The following is a 20,025-nucleotide window of genomic DNA, read 5'->3' as shown; positions in this document are numbered from 1 at the left end:
GAACAGATTCGGAAGAGACGCGCGTAAAGGGGATAAGAGACGGGTACTGGAGCAGCAAAGAGAACAGAAACGGCTTCTCGGAGACGACCCGCTACGAGGTGAGATCGGATTGCTTTGGTCAAGGCTCTGGCGCTGCCGGGTTGGGTTTGGAACTTGTGGGTTCGACTGTACAGAAGACGGTTGACTACAGAGGCTGCACTCACACCCATGTAACAGTTAAAGAAGAAATGGCTGGAAATTCAAATATTCAAATGCTGGACCATTATATATAGTAGAGGAGAGAAAGATTGAGTGGGTCTTGGGCCTGCCCTTTGGTGCCAAGGCATTGCTGCAGTTTTTATTCAACCTTGACGGTGCATAACGGCTAGATTAAGTTCTCAAAGTTAATATACTTTTATGTATACATGTCTCCATGTTCTTTGTTTGCGACGATAGAAGACATTTGAAATGAGAAGATCCTATTCCATTTAAGGAGGGGAGTCATATATGGAAAAGAGAGAAAATAATGGAGGCGTATGTAATGAAACAGGATCCTCTCTAGTCTATTTAAGAGAAAAAGAATATCCAGTTAATGACCAAGATCTTTTTGACTGAAGAGGATTCGAATCTGTCTGTAATGTCAACTCACACCAAATTATTACTTTAAATCAATACCCAAGATCTTTTCTCTAGTCTATTTTAGAGAAAAAGAATATCTAGTTAATGGCCAAGATCTTTTGGACTGAAGAGGATTCAAATCCGTCTGTAATGTCAACTCACACCAAATTATTAGTTTAAATCAATACCTAAGTGTATGCATTGTATGGTCCTCAAGGAATAGCTCAATCAACTATGAATCATGTCTCATGAAGCGGAGGTCACTAGTTCAAATCTTCCCTCCCCTTTTCTTTTGTGTTTCATAACGTACTTAGCATCAGAGTTTGGAGCGATCAAATCATGACTGTTAATTTTTGACAATTATAATGATACAATCTAGTTATTTGATTTGATTGTATGATGCTTTTAAGGTAGATCTAACTGTTAAATATTTGTGTTACCATTAGTAAAGTCAACTATACGATTAAATTAAGTTTTATTTAACGGTTAAAATTAAGAAATTGTTATTGACAGTTATAATTTAAGTTTTAACACTTATAATTAAATAATCGTTAATTATATATGTGTCTATTAATATGGAATAATCGAGTTTTAATGGAAATTGACTTAATAGTTATTTTTTGTTAATTTCAAGAATACATAAACATACATTAAAATTTCTAAATTGACACCATATATAGCTCACTTCAAATCAATTTTTAAACACATTGAAATTTTCTCTTCTTCTATCATTCTCAAAGTCCTTCAACAATTTTAAAATTCATCTTTTATCTCATTACTATAATAGAAACTTTGAAAGTTTTGGTTTTGTTTCGTTTTGTACCAAACGCAATTAAATTTAAGAGGTTTTTTGAACTCCATTGTAACATGGACAAGTGCTTGCTATAACCAAATGCACGCCAATTGGTCATAATTGGTGGGATCAAATTGTTTAGTTATAAATATTATCCATTTATCCAAATTGCTATAACAAAAAGTCTACTGATATATGCCAGAGAAAACCAACGATCAAATTGATTCTTGGCCTCTAAGTTTATGAACCATAAGATGGCTGTTGACTTGATGGTAGAGATGTTCAATAAGATATATGGATTAGATTTGAGAAATTCACTTAATAAAATATTTTAAGAAATCTAGACAATCATGATCTATTCAGAAAAATTAAAGTCGAATAGGAATGACACTAATCTAATCTGGCAATTAATTTATAATAATGGAAAATGATGTTGACTAGGACTAGAGATCCATCCTAAATGCTCCAAAGAAAATTCTTAATTTTATATTATTATTTTCCTCTTATTTTATTTATTTATTTTTTTTTGTCACGATCGACGTCGACTAGGACTAAAGAGCCATTAGTTCTAGTCTTCTAGATCATTGCTCCAAGCATTATCGTGACTTTTTAATTTGTCTCGTCTTTTCGTTGGGCGTACTCTTCTAGATGAATATATATATATATTTCTTGTGGAAAACCTGTATGTAACAGATTTTTGACACCTAATAAATACATTATTTTCCTTGACTTTTCGAACCCTGGCTGGCTGGTCTCCTTAACGTATGGTGAACAAATATAATTTTGAGTTCTCGTAGACTATCCTCAACCACAAAAAAAAATACTAATAAGATACTCGCAGTACATATTGTTGCCCCCATATCTTTATAGGCTGACATTATTTATTATTATTATCATTAGTTCTGATCTAATGAACTTGGACTGCTCTCCAAGGAAACTTTCATTTTAAGTTTGCAATCTCTAGATGAAAAGCAATAGACATTTGGTGGCTCAAGTTGAATATAATTTCTACGATCAAGTTGGTAGTTGAGTTAGTAAATTAAGCAGCAGGGGATAAGGTTTAATTTTTTCCTCATTTCTTCTTAATGGTCACGGGTTCGAACTCGCTTACGATAGTAGTCCGCGAACCATATGTTACTAAGAAGGGCTTTACCAATTTGCACTTTGGTGGAGTTATGGTGACAGACTCGCCTTCTCAGCCAGTAACTATGACTCAAACCGAACATTTCACAATGGGTGGGAACTGCGATAGTCAAGCCCAAAGAAGAAGAAAAAAAAAAAAAAAAGTTGAATATAATTTCTCCCTAGTTATTTGGAGTCTTATAAATTTAATGATAAATTTTTTGTTCACGGTACAAAGATGTAAAAAATAAAATAAAATTGTTACAAAAAAAATAAAATAAAATAAAATAAAATAAAATAAAAGAATAAAGAAGCAAGAGAATGATTTTTTATTATTTTTTCTTAGATATAGGGTTACTAAATGTACACTGGATTTTTTGTTTTTTTAATTTATGGAACCAAAATATATAGGGATATTAGTTGAACTCTTGAAGAGCCTTCCTTTAGGTATATGATAATATGAAGCTTTAAGAATCCCCAAGCAAAATTCTGTATCCAAATTAAATAATCATGGTTAGGTGTGCGCATGCGGATACAAATGCGATTATTTACAATATTATTGATGAGAATCGATAAAATTAGTCATTAATAAATATTTATCTTACATAATTAAAAAGGAAATCCTAATTTAAAAACCGACCTTCCGCGAGACTTAATAAATTTGTATTTTATAGAAGAATTAGAAAGATGAAACTACAAATCGGAATCCATAGAATCATAAGAAGAGCATAGTATATAGTTTGAGAGAAGAAGAGATGATATGAAGATAAGAAAGTTAACGGAGTTAAAACTGATTTCAGCCGTTAAAGTTAATTAAAAGTCACACGTGAGATACACATGTTTGAAGACACTCAACAATCTATTCAATGGAATTTGTAGCTAATTATTTTTGTCCTTATCTAGAATATAGAGAATCTTATTTGCGTGCCGGTGATACTCCAACTACATATTTAATGTTTTATTACGAGGATAATGTCAAAAGAATAGGAATATATTGGCAGAACTGTTGTAGTTTATGTTGTTTATTCTGGAAAGATGGCTGGAATAATACAGGAAATGATCTGACAGGTATTGGGGACCAACAAATAAAAAACAAAACAAAAAAGCTAATTAAAACCAAACCCTAGTCTATATGATAGGAAAAAAGAGAAAATAGATCGTTTGGTAAATTGGTACAACAATATTTACCCCGCTAACCCCACAAATAATTGGATCAAAATCCACTTAAAAAAAAAAAATCCACTGATAAATTAATGAATGATTCCACTTTACAAAAGCCTGTGATTGATCAATTTTAGTGCTTTGTTTTTTTGGATTTCGTCCGAGTCCTCCTAAGAGACAAATTAATGTCATGTCTTGTTGCAAAGTTTGTTAAAAGAATTGTGATCGGGCCCAATATTTAGAGTAATGCACTGTATAATAACTTTAATCACAACCGTCAATTTCAAATGAACGATTCAAATTATACCACGTTATTTAAAATTTAAACCTTTATCTGTTTAACTTTAGCCATCACTCTCACCAACTTTATTACCATTCTCATTTCTGACTGTTGCGTTGCCATGCTTGTCTTCCACCATTTATTTGACTATTCTAGAGGTGACTTGATCACTTTTAACTAACGTTTAAGAGTAGTCAAGTCATCTCTGTACCTAAAATGGATGAGATCGGCCCCAATATTTAGAGTATTGCACTATATAATAACTTTAATCTCAACCATTCATTTTAAATGAATGATTCAAATTATACCACATTATTTAACACTTAAACTTCCATCTTTTCAACTGTAGCCACTACTCTTACCAACTTTTTTACCACCCTCACTGTTGTATTGTCACTATTTGTCTTCCACAATTTATTTTAACTGTTCCGGAAGTGACTTGGCCACTCTTAACTAATGTTTGAGAGTAGTCGAGTCATCTCTATCCCTAGAATGGATGAGACCGGGCCCAATATTTAGAGTATTGCACTATATAATAACTTTAATCTCAACCGTTCATTTTAAATAAATGATTCAAATTATATCATAAGAAGAAAGTTAAACCTCTATCTTTTCAATTGTAGCCACTACTCTCACCAACTTTATTACCATCCTCACTGCTGCATTGTTACTACTTGTCTTCCACAATTTCTTTTAACTGTTCTGAAGGTGACTTGGCCACTCTTAACTAATGTTTGAGAGTGGTCGAGTCATCTCTATCCCTAGAATTGATGAGACTGGGCCCAATATTTAGAGTATTGCACTATATAATAATTTTAATCTCAACCGTTCATTTTAAATGAATGATTCAAATTATACCACATTATTTAAAATTTAAACCTCTATCTTTTCAACTGTAGCCACTACTCTCATCAACTTTATTACCACCATCACTGCTGCATTGTCACTACTTGTCTTCCACAATTTCTTTTAACTGTTCTAGAGGTGACTTGGCCACTCTTAACTAATGTTTCAGAGTAATCGAGTCATCTCTATCTCTAGAATGGATGAGACTGGGCCCAATATTTAAATTATTGCACTATATAATAACTTTAATCTCAACCGTTCATTTTAAATGAATGATTCAAATTATACCACGTTATTTAAAACTTAAACGTCTATCTTTTCAACTGTAACTACTACTCTCACCAACTTTATTACCATCCCCACTACTGCATTGTCACTACTTGTCTTCCACAATTTCTTATAACTGTTCTGAAAGTGATTTGGCCACTCTTAACTAATGTTTGAGAGTAGTCGAGTCATCTCTATCCCTAAAATGGATGAGACCGGGCCTAATATTTAGAGTATTGCACTATATAATAACTTTAATCTCAATTGTTCAATTTAAATGAATGATTCAAATTATACCATATTATTTAAAACTTAAACCTCTATCTTTTGAATTATTGCAACAACTTTCACCGGACTTTAGGTCGCTTTTCACCTTGCATCTGAAAGTATTTTCAATTGATCACTTATTTTGTCTTTTATTCGGATCAATAATGAGAAAAAAAAACCTCAATGATAACCCTTTCCTCTCTTAAATTAGAAAAAAAATAAAAAAATAAAATCAAACAATCAAGCAACCCACTTCAAAGACAAGTGGACCTCACTGAACTTCACTTCTACTTCAACCAAGTCTAAATCAGTAACTTCACTTCACTAGGATTATACTTTTCAGCAGTGGGTTTGCTTTTCCACCACTAGTTTTAACAGTGCGTCGTTTTCTTCTTAAAGGCTACACTCATACTCACAATTCACAAACTCCTGACACGTAACTGCGACGGCAACCCAACCATGATTGTCACCCAGGGCATCATCTAAAATGATGAAATGGTCCCTATTATTCACTTCTTACTGCATCCTCTATGTGGTAATAATTCCAGTCAAATTATTTTTTTTGAAAACAGGAAAAGTTATCACTTGGGCATGAAGTTTTGTAACACCCAAGTAAAGATCTTTAAGGAATGAAGAGAAGAGTACAGGGACAGTATAATGAACAACCATGGGATCCCAAAATCCCACAAACTTTTGTATTATCTTTCTGTGTTTAAAACTTAAAAGCGACCTAATACATATTAAAACAAATAATTAAGTATTTAACAACCTCCCGTGGGACACGCAATAAGATATTTTGGCCTTTGCAGAAAAGTCGCAGCGTGGAGGGGGACATGCTAGCCTTTTCCTTCCGCATAAAAAGAAGACAAAAGCCAAAGCTCCTCATTCCTCAAAAGACAGAAAAAAGAAAAAAGAAAAAAGAAAAAAAAGGATGAGAAAGAGATGGCCGTCCATCTGCTTCATCTAGAACTTCTTGACTTTTATGAGCCTAAAAGCTTCCCGTGAGAGCCTAATTAAAAGCTTAGTTGCCAAGAAAATGACAAGAAGACCATAAGGTCCATAAGGGTCGGTGATGATAATTTCCCCTCAACCTACCTCTCCCCCACAGAAACCACAAACGCACACGTACCCTTCTCGCTCTCTCTCTCTCTCTCTCTCTCTCTGTGTCTCCCATTTCTTCCCCCTCAGTTTTCCCAGAAAAAGCCATGCTTGATCCTGGCAATCGTACTAGTTCTTTGAGTGACAGTTACGGCGGTTATGAAGCCCGCAGCTATGGTTCCCGGGCTCGAAAAACCGCCCAAAACTACTCAAAATACAATAGCTGGAATGGGAATGGCATGGAAGTGCGATTGGCACCAGAAATGAAGGCGATCGATGACTCCGGCATTTGCTCGCCGCCTTTGTGGACAACAAGTCCGCCCAGAAGCCCTCAGCACCGGGCGGCGAACCACTACCGTAGCCTCTCTCCAACATCGAGAACCCAAGCCATTGTCAGAGGCCAGAAGGAGCTCATGGACATGGTACGGAACATGCCGGAGGCCTGCTACGAGCTTTCGCTGAAGGATCTTGTCGAGCAGCCCTTCGTTGAAGCCCGACAAGAAACTGTGCCGGAAGAGAGGCCTTTGTATAGGAGGGAGAGCAGCAAGAAGATGAGTGATAAGAGGGTGCAAGCGAGAAGAAGTACCGGAGGCATAGATGGTGGTGGGCTTTACCTTAAGATGGGCTTTCCGTTGTCTTTAGGGTCTAGGAAGAGTAAGCAGAAAAATGATCAGTCGGTGACAAATTCAAGTGCAAAAGTTTCCCCCAAGTCTCCGGTAATGGATGGATCTGTAAAGGGTTCTGTAGATAAGGAGTGGTGGAAGAAGAGGTTTTCGGTGTCCGGAGAGAGTGAAAGTGGTGGGTCGAGTAGCAACAGTGGAAGCATGAAAAGCAGCGGCAGCAGCAGTAGCAGAAGCAGCAGCATCAGAAGCAGAAGCAGCAACAGCAGGTATTTTACATTTTACAACTCAAAACTTTTAACACTAATTTATGTTTCAGTAACATCTACTAGCCATTAATGTCTTGAATTAATATACTTTTCTAATAGATTGCCCCAAAAATGCTACCATCAAAGGCTTTGAATTTTGGAGCTTAAAGAAAAGCAGAGGAATCCTGTTTTTATCTCTCATTGAACGTACTTTGCAGAAAAAAATAAATGATCAATTGCTTATGCTTTTTGCAAATTCAAGTTTATTTGAAAATATTGTTTAAAGAATTCCATGTCTGTCAGTAGAACAACTTGTAACTCTGATCAATCAGTTAGATTCTGCTCTGGCCAAACCCATAATTCACCGCATAATTCAAATCATAGAAAAGGTTCCGGGATGATGGTTTAGTCGATAAGCATTCAAAGCTGATAAAGCTTGTCGGGTTTGGAATTTTGCGAAATTTGTAAATAATGTGGACCCCCATTACTTACAAATATTGGTTTGAAAACTCAGGTAGGTAGTAGGAGCCACATCTGTTGGGGAGATAATTTATTCTTTAGAGAGTTTTTTTAATGGGATTATAATATAAGATTTTGGAACTCCACTCCACTCAACTCATAAAGCTGACATTTATGTGCTTGAATGTAATGCAGGGATGGGAGTGGTGGTTGCTGGTCCTTCTTTCGCACCAAGAAAAGCAAAATCCAGATGCAGAGTAATTGAGCTGCATGGAAGACAAATAGGAGTTCAATATATGAATATCCATGTAGTTTTCACTGCAATAATGTTTAGGTACAGTGGAGGGAGTATACAAGATTATCACAACAAAAGCTTGCAACTTGGTATAATTAATTATATTCTCAACAGAATTTCGAAGTGTGTATCTTTTTCTCCTTTTTTCTGTTTCCTTATATTGTAAAGCGACGAGTGTTGGTTTTGGTTATAGGGCTTCTTAATTTGTTCTTCAACTGTCTCTGATGAGTTCAAGTTCAAATAGTTATTGAGGGCTTCCATTCTTGTGATTAACAGAACTTGATGAGTAATCTTTCAGCATAGCATTACAATCAAAAACTTAAAACTATTCTTGCTTTTGGTGATTTTAGCTTCGGCAGTAGAGGTAGATTGATTAGTCATTGTGAGGGTAACATAGTATCAAAGATAAGGTTTTGGGTTCAAATCTTATCTTCATCATTCGTTTAATAAGAGAAAGTTTGAGTCACACATGAGGAGAAGTGCTAAAATATTAATTAAATAATTAATCAACCTTTTATTAGCTTAAACAGCAATTAGAAAAGATCTCAAATAGTTTTTCAGAGGGAGCCAGAGTTTTTCAGAGGAGTAGTTAAGGTCGTTGACATTAACATTAAAAAAAAAATTAATGTCTAGTGATGGTAATGTGGCTCCTTTCAAGCCTTTGGATATTTTTCTTGAACACATGACATCCTCAATGACGCCCACCCATTCCTTCTGGTAACCTGATGAATTCACTATTCCTCACGCCTACTTGCAAATAGCTTCTCTCTCTGAACAAAATGGAATAACTATGATTAGATCCTGGGGGTTCTAGCTGTGTTCCCTTTTCATATGAAGGTACCAGTAGGTAGAACAAAACGAAAGAATGTAGATGCCAATCAAACAGTGCTATTAATTACCACGGCCACAAAGATATAGCAGAACCGCAAGTCCCACATCGTGGAAGCGAGAAGAAGAGAAACTGAAACTGAAACATTTAAACCAGAACCAAGTGTATAGGGTCAAGCATATCTTTCTCGGCCTTTCGGCTAAGATCAAGTGTAGTATCTGATACGTGGCCCAATGGGCCAAATGATATTAAATTTATTTTTCCCGGGAGAGTGCCCACAACAGTAGCTTGCTACTGGGCGGCACTTGAGCGTATGTAGATTTTAGTGTACGGATCATCATTGCCGGGTTTGGACGGCCTCAAGCTTGGCTCTGGTGGTTCCAAGCCTATTGGGTTTGGGATTAGTAAATATGTCAATCAGTCAATGAAAAGTATTTAGATGTATCATCACTCGGCCCATAGACAGGCCTTGCTTTGCTTGATTTTCTTAGTAGGTTTTGGCGTCTTTCTTGAGGCTCTCAAAAAATAATGTGGTTATTAAAATTATTATTTGATCAAAACTTAATAATGATTAATTATAAGTTCAATGATGATTTTAATAGTTATATCATTCTCAAAGGGACTTAAGAAAAACACAAGAAGAAGAACTTGTAACATTACTAGAATATTATGTGTGTTGAAATATATGTCTTGACTCTTGAATTACTATTGAAAGAATGAGGTTAGAGGAAGGAAGAAAGCCTGGTTTTGGGTCTCTTCTAAAGCAGTACCACAGCTTCAATTCCTGCACGCCATTGTCTCTCCTTCCACATCTAATTTAAGCATCTTTTATTTTGTTTTGTCCCAAAAAATAAAGTCAATGGGAAGGAATGGATTGTTTTGAAGCTAACAATAATTATGTGGGACAGTGGGAGCACGCAGCTGTCAAGCTAAGCAGCAGAAGTGACGATGCCCATTGCCCAACCATACAATAAAAGGGGAAGAAAAAAAAGAAGTGAAAAGCCAACCCACTTTGGTGGGCTCAGCAAAGATTGGGCAACAAATGTTAGAGATAATTATCATTATCATTTTTATTATTTTGTTATTTATTATGATCAAAAGTCAAAACAAGGCTTACGTTTGAAATCCCATGTAGGGAAGTCTATAGGCACCTTTGACACGGAACAACCACGTTCAATCAAAATTGGCCACATGTCATGGGGACGTATTTTCTTTGATGGAAATTTGTTATATAATTTTCACGAACGAGTTGAGAAATATTTTACATCAATTTCAATTTTTCTTCTCAATTATAATGATTCCCTGCCTCGGGTATATCCGTATATCTCACTAGTCAGAGATTCTCTCCAAATTTTCCAATAAACTTATTGCGAATTTTCCTTGTGATGATGGTAATTATTCAACTTTAGATATAAAAATATGTAAAATCAGCATGAATATTAGTCTTTTAATTCCATCCAAAACTCCGAATCCAACATAAATATTGATCTTTCTTATAAAAAAAATAAAATACATATATTTATAGATACATATATTAGAGATGGCAATTTGTATTCATGTGTTGGGTTTGACCGTTTGAGTCGTGTCTAGATAAGGATATAAAACTATATAAGTTAATTATAACCCGACTCATTTAATTAAACGGGTCAAATTAAATTCTTTAGTTCTAACCCTCTAATTTTGTATTAGGTTTGCATGTCTATCAAAAATTGTCATACACAATATTGCGTGTCGGGTTCGAATCGTGTCGAGTTATAAGTATAAGATTATATAAGTTAACCTTAATCCGATCTATTTAATTAAATATATCGAACTCCTTAATCATAATCCTTTAGTTTTATATAAAATTCGTATCAAGTTCGTGTCAAAAGTTGACCGTCCAAGTGTATATGGGAGTATCATTCTCATTTAATTCAAAGAATGTTTCTAGAATTTTCACAATTTTCCATTTGACTAGATTGTCCTGCTAGACCTTTTTCAAGTTTAACGGTATGTGTAGGCGGCAGGCCTTTCCCGTTGCTGGTCCTCGGTTTCATTCAATCCAACGTAGGAACGACGGCTATAACGACAAAAAGTTTCTAGATTCTAATTTCTACATTTGCAATTGAAGTACATTGGACCAGATTAGAGGAATCGGATCGGACCCAGTCAACCCATCCGGCCCGAGTTGGGTTCATTGACTTTTCCCAATGAGCTCATAATACAGCACAAAAGGTAAAAGCCAATTCCACCAGTTCCCACATAGACCTTACGGTGGGCCCCGGTCGGTCCCCCATGAATACGCGGTTGGACGGCTCAAGATTACTTCCCCACCCATGAAGAAAGGTCAAAATAAGAAATATGGATTGCTATTTAAATAAATAATGAGAAACCTTATTTATTTTTTTTTTCTCCCAATAATATCATAACTGGTGGTCATTTAGTCGGCGGTGGCAGATACAGAGTGCTGCTCAAGGTATATAGAGATTCATGGTTGTTAAATTTTGGATTGATTTTCTTTTTTTAAATAAGACTTTATAAGTAATTTAAGAAGATGTCTAGTGGGTTGGGCATGAGAGTGGATGGCGATGTAATCCGATCTAGTGGCTACAGCTACCAAATTGGATGGTTCGGCAACTCTCATGTTTGTTGGGGGTGTAGCCAATTAGGAGGATAAAGAATGTTATTCATGTGTTATAAAATAATGGTATTTTAAAAAATTTGGTTGAAATATGATTTTATTTTACTTAGGAAATTTGTTCGTTATCAAATGAATGAATACGAATGGTGATTCCATTAATCTAATTTATTGTATTTTTAATAATAATCATTCCTATTTTTAGATAAGGATAAGAGTAAAATTGAAGGTAGTTTTCATCAAAATGTCTCTATGTTAAGTAACACCTGCCTTATCACGCTTTATAAGCAAACCTCGTCTCAATAGAGATTTGTGAAATTGCTTACTCTTACTATAATTTTATTTAATATCCATAAAATAAGATCGATTACACTTTCAACTAACTTTTGAATTAATTATTGATTAATTAAAAAGATTAATGATTAATTTGAAGTATCAATTATAAACATTATTGGACGATTATAAAATAAAAATAGCATTAAGATTAGTCTTTGAAATGTGAAAGGTAGAAAGCGCTTATCAAAAAAACAAAAATTGTGGGAAATAGAAAGTCCAAGGTGGTTCGATGGGTCTAAACTTCTGAACGTGTATTCTAATTATAAACAGTAGGCGCTGACGCGAAGAAAACACCACCAACCAAACAGTGCAAACAAACGAACCCACTACCCAAGAAGAAAAAAGGCACGATAAAACCACTCCTCAAATTCTCTCTCTCTCTCTCTCTTCTAGACCCATTCTGCATATACACATCGTTCCAATCTCTTTTGATTTTCTCATTTATTGTGGGCTTTGACAGGTAAGCTCCCCTAAGATCCCAGAGCTGACTCTTCCAGATTTTGTTTCTGATTCCATCGTTTCCTTTTGATCTTAATGTGAACTGTGGGGGTTTATATTTTGAATCTGGGTAATCAGATAATTGAATTTTGGCTTATGGGTTCAAATTCTCTTGGGTTTTCTGTTTGGAGCAGATATATGAGTTCTGGTTTTAATTGTAATTTGTCGATGATCCGAGCTTGTTGTGCTCTAATCGATTTGGGTTTTTGTTTTTTATTGTGATATTTGCGGGGTTTTATTTTCCTATGATAAAAAACAGGTCTTTGGCGTCAATTATCATCTGGGTGATTCATAGTTCTCTCTTTATCTTGGTCATATTCGTGTATAATTGATGTAATAGCATCAAATTGTGATCTGCTTGTTTTTTTTTCTTTTTAATTGTGGGTTCATTGTGAATTAGAGGACCGAGAAAAATTGTGACTATAGACAATTAGCAATAAAGGGTTGTGGACTGAGTTGATTAGGTTGAGCTACTTAAAATTTGTGTAATGGATTGACTTATGTGATTGAACTCGTGGAGGGTTTGTGTTCTTAGGAATTTGGAGGATAAAGGACTTTTCTGGAGATGGCTACTGATGCTGCAGCCTGTGCTGAGAGGGCAACGAGCGATATGCTGATTGGTCCGGACTGGGCCATAAACATCGAGTTGTGTGATATTATTAACATAGATCCTGGGTATTATTCGTTTCCCTTCTGAGTTTTTATTTTTTATCGGTAACTCCTTTTGCAAATTCAGGATAGGTTGATTTTTATAAAGCATGAATGTTGTTTTTGTAATTGAGTGCTTGCTTAAAATGAATTGCCTACTTGGCAATGCTATATATTATAGACAGTGTGTAGATAGATTGATTTTGTGCTCAGAAACAAAAAAAAAAGAAAAAAGATAGCTTGATTTTGTTCAACAGGCGAACAATTTTAGAGGAAGTTTTAGACCATGAAATATTATTGGTATGGAACATCAAGAAAACACCAGTTGTCATTAAAGACCCCCCTCTCTCTCTAATCATTTGTTTCAATGCCTGCCTCTTTTCCTGAATACGTTATAGATCTTTGTGTTAAGGCCATTGAAACAGACGAACAATTTTAGAAGAAGTTTTAGACCATGGAATATTATTGGCGTGGAACATCAACAAATCACCAGTTGTCATTAAAGATCTCTCTCTCTCTCTCTCTCTCTCTAATCATTTGTTTCAATGCCCGGCTCTTTTCCTGTACTTTATAGATCTTTGTGTAAGGCCATTGAAACTCATGCAACGAAAACTTAAATGCGTCTGCTTTAGCATGTGCTTCTGCAGTTAATGGAAACTCATGTATGCAGGAGATTTAGGGTGAATATTGGTGCTTCACTAGGTTAAAACTGACCTTGGCAGTAGTAAGTTGTTTATTTACTCTAATGCAGGGTGAATTGGCAACTTTACCAAAGGAAGTTGTGTTTCATTAGTGATTGATTCTGTCAAATGTTTAAATGTGATATCTGTTAATTTTTTAGTGGACTGAATTTTTTCCATTCTTCAATTTTGGAGCTCCACTATCAATTATTTGAAGCCATCATCATGATTTTGTTTTTGCAATACTCTTTTTCCACAGCTTATGGTAACATTGCGCTCATTTCCATTAATTCTCTCAAATGTGATTGAGAATTGCAGGCAAGCAAAAGATGCCTTGAAGATACTCAAGAAGCGCCTAGGCAGTAAAAATCCGAAGATACAACTTCTGGCTCTTTTTGTTAGTATTTTTTCTTTTCTTCCAGACTTTTTAGACATTGATTTTTGCTTGATTATTTTGATTAATAAAATTTGCAAGATTAGGGTAACTAAGTGGATCTAAAGTCACTGTCTAATTGGTATATGCCTGCAGTGCCAACATGTTGGTGTCAAACATGTTGATTAGTTTGCGATAATTGTATGCTGTGCTATGTGCAAGATAACAATGAACCAGTATCACCTAACATTGATGTTTCATATTGCACCTAACGTTGATGCTTTGTATTTGGATGTTCTGAGCTAGGCATTGGAGACTGTCAGTAAAAATTGTGGGGAGAATATATTTCAACATATCATTGAGCGTGACATCTTACACGAAATGGTTAAGATAGTGAAGAAGAAGGTGCACAATAATTCTCCTGTCTGGTGATTTATATTTTCCTTCTGTTTTTCCTATATGTTGCTGACATGTTACTCAATACCCTCACCCCCTGTAGTCTAGGACGCTTGTTCACTGTTTTTCTAATTCAATTTTGCAGCCAGACTTGAATGTGAGGGAGAAAATACTAATTTTAATAGATACATGGCAAGAAGCTTTTGGTGGACCAAGAGGAAGGTATCCCCAGTACTATGCAGCATATAATGAACTGAAGGTGATTGCTTCATCATATCGTATTGATTTTTTGTCAATCTCGTATGTATATATTGCAAGCTTCAGTTGTACATAAAGCGCAAGAGCACGCTTGATTGAAGTGAAGTGCATATTTTTAAGTTCATGTCCTGTCATTTTTGCCCTTTGGGTCTGCTAGAGAGGTATACTACCATACAAGCTCTTTGTTCTGAATCCTCAGCAAGTAGAATAACATATAAGCAAACCGTTAAACGATGAAAAATACAATTTGAGTATAAAGCTACAAAGGCTTTACATGTTCGAAGAAAACACAATTACGTCCAACCAGACACATCGCTATAGAAGGGAATGCTTTTTGCCTTGTATAACTTGCAACATGTCTTTAGAAAAATGTTGGACACTTGATTTGTATGCTTTATGTATCAAAGTGAAAAAATAATCTATATTTTAAAATCTAGCTTAAGTGACATCTCCTCTCTCTATAAGAACAGGATAGAGGGTAAGTTTGTGGATTCAAGACCCACTGAGTTCATGTATAACTTACCAATAATTTTTTTTTTTTAAAAAAATCTTTATTTTATGACATAATCAAATGAAATTATATTTCTGAACATTAAAGGCGAATATGTCCAGTCTAGTATGTAGAGGCTAGGAAATGCAGGTGGTGCCTTTGACTTTTTTTTCTTCCAAATTTAGAAGTTTTTGGATGAGAGTCAAACCATGTGACTCGTGAGACTAATAGAAATGTACTAAAGAGAGGATTCCTTTACATGTGATATAGATGATTAGTTTTGAAGTCAGTTGGAATGTTCTGCTGGGAGGTTTTACCCATGAAACTGGGTCGAACAGGTCAGATCTTCATGTGAGCTTGGATGCCTTATTCACCTGTTAGACTATCAGGAAAAAGTAAAGATAACCATTTATACAAAGTAGGTATTTATTCTGTTTCAGGTTTCTGCAGTCATTTTGACATGCAGCAGTAGCTGTTTGAGACCTAGGTTTTCAATTCTTAGTCCATTATGGAATATATTTCCACTCTCTTCCCATATTAGAGATGTATGGACATCTTCTGCCAGAATGAAAGCCATAATTGCAGTTTTGGAAGTGAGTTTCAGAGTTGTTGCTGACAAGTACCATGAGTTTTGGTTGGTTGTTTCTTTCTTTCATGCTAAATTGTATTAGTTGATTAGATCATGAACTTTGACTGGTTGTTTCTTTCTTTTGTGCTAAATTTTAATATTCGATTGTATCATGAGCTTTGGCTGGTTACCTGAATTTTTGATTTATTCCTTCTTGAAACCTAGTACACATTGGGTTGCTGCTTTGATTTACGCCAATTTTTTTTTTTGTTTTGCCTATCCTTCAATCTGTATTCTTTCTTTAATTTACTCCAATTTGGTAATTGGCAGTCTGCTGGAGTTGAATTTCCACCCCGTGAAGAGAACAGTGTACCATTGTTTACTCCACCCCAAACACAGCCAATAGTTCATCACACTTCAGCATTTGATGATGCTGCTATTCAAGCCTCTCTACAGGCTGATGCTTCTGGCCTCAGGTACTATTTGAGCAATATCCCGTGTCCCATTTCTTCAGCTTCTTTTTATTTATCATGGAGAAATATTCTTGATACTTAAATCTAATTCTTGATACTTAAATCGAATTAGTCTATTTTTATTGGTGGATGAATATCGCCATAGTTCTGGCATTGTTGCACTGCCACCATGCATACAAAAGACATGCAAGATAAGCCTCTGCTATTAGAAAGGTCTTAAAAAATAAAGAAGGGACAAATTATGGAATCTCCCACGTATCTTCATCCAATTAAATGGTGATGTCAAAAATAAAATAAAATAAAATAAAAATGCAAGAAATCTTCTGGGCCATAATAAATTTCAGTATCCATTGGAGGTTCTGGCATTCCTTTCCCTCCAAATGGTTCGCATGGAATTGCATTCCAAATTATACTACTATAGTGTTTACTGTAACAACCTTTCCAACGTCCATTAAATCCACCACCAACTTGGGTATAAGTAATAAATCCACAACAAAGAAAAACTAGTGGCCATAAATTTCTTGCTACCTCGCATTTTGTATGAAGTGATCCTTGGATTTCTAGTCTTTGATGGATTCATGGTTTATATTTGTGAATCTCTGTCATTGACATAATGCCCACCTGAAGGAAATTAATGTTCTGTGTTTAATCTGAAAGAAATTAATCGTCTGTGTTTAAAATCTTTAATAATGTTAGAAAAAAAGAAGAAGATTTTTGATGAATACTAAAGGAAAGCAATACAACTCAGGTTAAAACCTTTTTTTTGGTCCATTTGTGTTTACTTTTATTGACTAGATCATTAGCAGATGACTTAAATTGCTCAAGTAAAGGTACCAGTTTAAAACGGCTTATTATACAGAAGAAACCATAAATATGACATAGTTTGATGATGAGCTTTCTTTTCTCCTGCATGTATATAATATGTCATCAATTCCACATAATATCTATCTATACATATGTTAATCTAAGACCCCCATCTGCAGTCAAAAAAATATATGACGCACTTGGTGCATATGATACATTTGTGTAGATCAAAGTTCGCCCCTTGGATAATTTAAGCATGCACTTTGCCATTTGTACAACAGAACCCCCCCCCCCCCTTCTTTTTTTTTTTTTACTTGTCATCTCTGTTTATTTATTTTTATTTTGTGTTTATATAGGGCACACTGGCCCAGTTAATTGTTAGTTAATACATGCCAGATTCTATCCAAATTAAACTTTGTTTATCGCCAGCTTGCCAGAGATCCAAAATGCTCAGGGGATAGCTGATGTGTTAAATGATATGCTTGGTGCCTTGGATCCCCGTAATCCTGAGGTGATATATCTGATTTTTCCTTCGCTGAAGATTGCTAGTGGTCCTTGTTTAGCCATTTCTCTTCTGAATATTTGATTAGTTGCTTGTTTATTAATTATTTGTTCCAAGATGCAAGATGCTTTTGCATATGCTTTCTTTTTACATTTGTGTGAAGTACTCTGGAATTTTAGTGGCTACAAGAATCTCAGATTTGGGACTACCTCCACAATAGAAACCTAGATCTTAAACAAAATTTGTGTTTTCCACGGTGGTGGTTCCCTCTATGTATGTGCACTTGAATAATTTTGCTTACAGAAAAAGAAAAAACTGTAATAGTAATTTGGTGGAAAGGAGAGATATTATTCAAAGAAAAAATTACTAAGAAAGCAATTTACTCTGAGAGAGAGAGAGCGAGCATTTCTGTATTTCCCAAACTAAACTTGTCTGAAGCTTCTGGATAGTTGTTGGCACTAAAAACAACAACACATGCCGACTCATCAATCATCTATGGGATCTCATGGTTCTGGATATATGGCAGGGTGTGAAGCAAGAAATAATTGTTGACCTTGTTGACCAGTGCCGTTCCTACCAAAAGCGTGTCATGCTTCTTGTGAATGAGACCACGTAAGAATCTGAACAAAAAAATTGTAGTTCTTTTTTCATTTGAACTGATGACTCTAACTGACAGTATTTTCCCTTCAGAGACGAGGAGCTTCTTTGTCGGGGATTGGCATTGAATGATAATTTGCAGCGTGTAATTCGTCTGCATGACGACATTGCAAAAGGAACCTCTTCAGTAGGAGTTAGAGGAACTGAAACATCAGTTGTACCACTTATGAATGTGACCCATGAAGATGATGAATCTGAAGATGATTTTGCCCAGCTTGCTCATAGGTGAGGTGACTATTTTAGAAGGGTCTCTTCTAGATTTCATTCTTCTTCATTCTTTTCCTTCTGTACCTACTGAGCTCATACTTATGTGGTGTATAATTGGGGCCATTCTTAATTGATTTGCATGTAACTTTGATTTCCACTACGCAGGAAACCAGCAAACGCAAAGACTGAACCAGTGCGAGTCAGTCCAGTTCTTCCTCCTCCGCCCGCATCAAAGAAGCCCATTGCCACAGAGGCTGGCATGATCGATTATCTCAGTGGTGATGTCTATAAGTCTGCAGGATCCCATGAAACATCAGAACCAACATCCTTTTCACCTCCAGATTATTCTAACAGAACTTCCGCCCCACCATTGACTCCTCCTACACACTCTTCCTCTCCCCCTCCCACCCATCTCATTAATCCCACTGCATCAATGCCTGTGTTCACTGGACGGTCTGTATCTGATGAACCAGCTCCCTTAAGCAAATCTGCAGATGAGCTGCCTCCTGCTCCTTGGAATACTCATCAGTCTCCTGGCAGCCTTCCACCTCCACCTCAAAGGTATAACCAGAGACAACAATTTTTCGAGCATCAAATTTATCCGAGTGGTGCGGGTCATTCAAGTAGCGGGTCCAGTTCCTCTTATGACAGTTTAGTGGGTCAGACTCAGAATCTCTCTCTTAATCCTTCTACCCCAACCAAGCAAGCGAAACCAGAAGATGCTCTTTTCAAAGATCTGGTTGATTTTGCAAAAGCCAAATCTTCTTCTTCCTCTTCCTCTTCCACCAAACCCAATCGCTCATTTTGAGTGATTTGAGTGTGCATTGTGTTGGTACAGCTTATGAATATTGTTATTTTTTCAGGTCTGCATCAGATTACGAGATTACTTCATGTTGAACACTTCTTGTTAGGGACTTTGGCTTATGGTTTGCCTATGACGTTTAGCAGGATTATTTCTAGATGAACTGTTATTGCATATATCCCAGTATATTGATGTACCCTATTTGTTCTATTTTTTCTTTAGTGGCTCATGTATTCAGTGTCTTTTTATACTTTTTTTCCTTTTTGAACATATGTTGGGGGTTGTATACTTGTATATTCAAATTTCCACTATCCGAATTTATTTTCAATACACACACACGCACACACAAAACATACATACATATATATGTTAGATTACGTTTTAACTACAATTGGAATTGCTTTTTGGAGATTTACACCTATTAATTGAATTAATGTTTAAATAAATTGACGGTTGGATAGCATGTTTTCCTTCAACTTAAAATACATATTAAATTTCATGTCAATTAGATATTAGTTAGTAACCTATAAGCTTAGGCATTATATATAATTAAACTATAAATGCTAAATTATGAACTTTTTATAAGTGAGATGGTTCATAATTTCTGAATATCTTAAAATTCGGTACATGAAAGGGGAGCATTTGATATTCAATTAATGTGTAATGTCCTTCAAAACCATCAATTGAAGCAATATCCCTAAAAAAAATTAGAAATTGCCTAACTGACCTACAAGGCTATAAACAGCCGTGGTCTGGACAGCCAAGCCACCAAGCAGTGGGTCATTCCAGGTTTTTTATTTAGAGAAATACTTGGCTTCATTAAAAAGTCTATCT

General features: G+C 35.5%; 2 protein-coding genes and 1 pseudogene across 3 annotated transcripts; all 3 read left to right on the top strand.

The window, feature by feature from the left end:
• Window positions 1-6,346: 6,346 nt before the first annotated feature.
• LOC132184264 (uncharacterized) lies at window positions 6,347-8,243 on the top strand. Its single transcript, XM_059597827.1, has 2 exons — window positions 6,347-7,320; window positions 7,954-8,243. Exons 1-2 carry the CDS (start codon window positions 6,539-6,541, stop codon window positions 8,021-8,023), a joined length of 852 nt encoding a protein of 283 aa, XP_059453810.1. The 5' UTR covers window positions 6,347-6,538; the 3' UTR covers window positions 8,024-8,243.
• An 817-nt stretch (window positions 8,244-9,060) lies between these two features.
• On the top strand, window positions 9,061-9,222 carry LOC132185996 (U2 spliceosomal RNA; annotated as a pseudogene).
• Window positions 9,223-12,139: 2,917 nt separating this feature from the next.
• LOC132184308 (TOM1-like protein 4) lies at window positions 12,140-19,441 on the top strand. Of its 2 annotated transcripts, none has more exons than XM_059597889.1 (10): window positions 12,140-12,295; window positions 12,869-13,008; window positions 13,980-14,058; window positions 14,341-14,439; window positions 14,576-14,689; window positions 16,077-16,222; window positions 17,453-17,534; window positions 18,052-18,137; window positions 18,216-18,407; window positions 18,555-19,441. In XM_059597889.1, the coding sequence occupies exons 2-10, from the start codon at window positions 12,899-12,901 to the stop codon at window positions 19,195-19,197; spliced, it is 1,551 nt and encodes a 516-aa protein (XP_059453872.1). In that variant the 5' UTR covers window positions 12,140-12,295; window positions 12,869-12,898; the 3' UTR covers window positions 19,198-19,441. The 2 variants fall into 2 exon arrangements, with proteins under 2 accessions (XP_059453872.1, XP_059453873.1); XM_059597890.1 differs by having other exon boundaries at window positions 12,854-13,008.
• Window positions 19,442-20,025: the final 584 nt, after the last annotated feature.

This window comes from Corylus avellana, chromosome ca6 (assembly GCF_901000735.1).
Source record: "Corylus avellana chromosome ca6, CavTom2PMs-1.0".
In the NCBI taxonomy this organism is placed as follows: domain Eukaryota; kingdom Viridiplantae; phylum Streptophyta; class Magnoliopsida; order Fagales; family Betulaceae; genus Corylus; species Corylus avellana.
The sequence above is the reverse complement of the archived record's forward strand: the minus strand, read 5'-3'. Positions and strand labels throughout refer to the sequence as shown.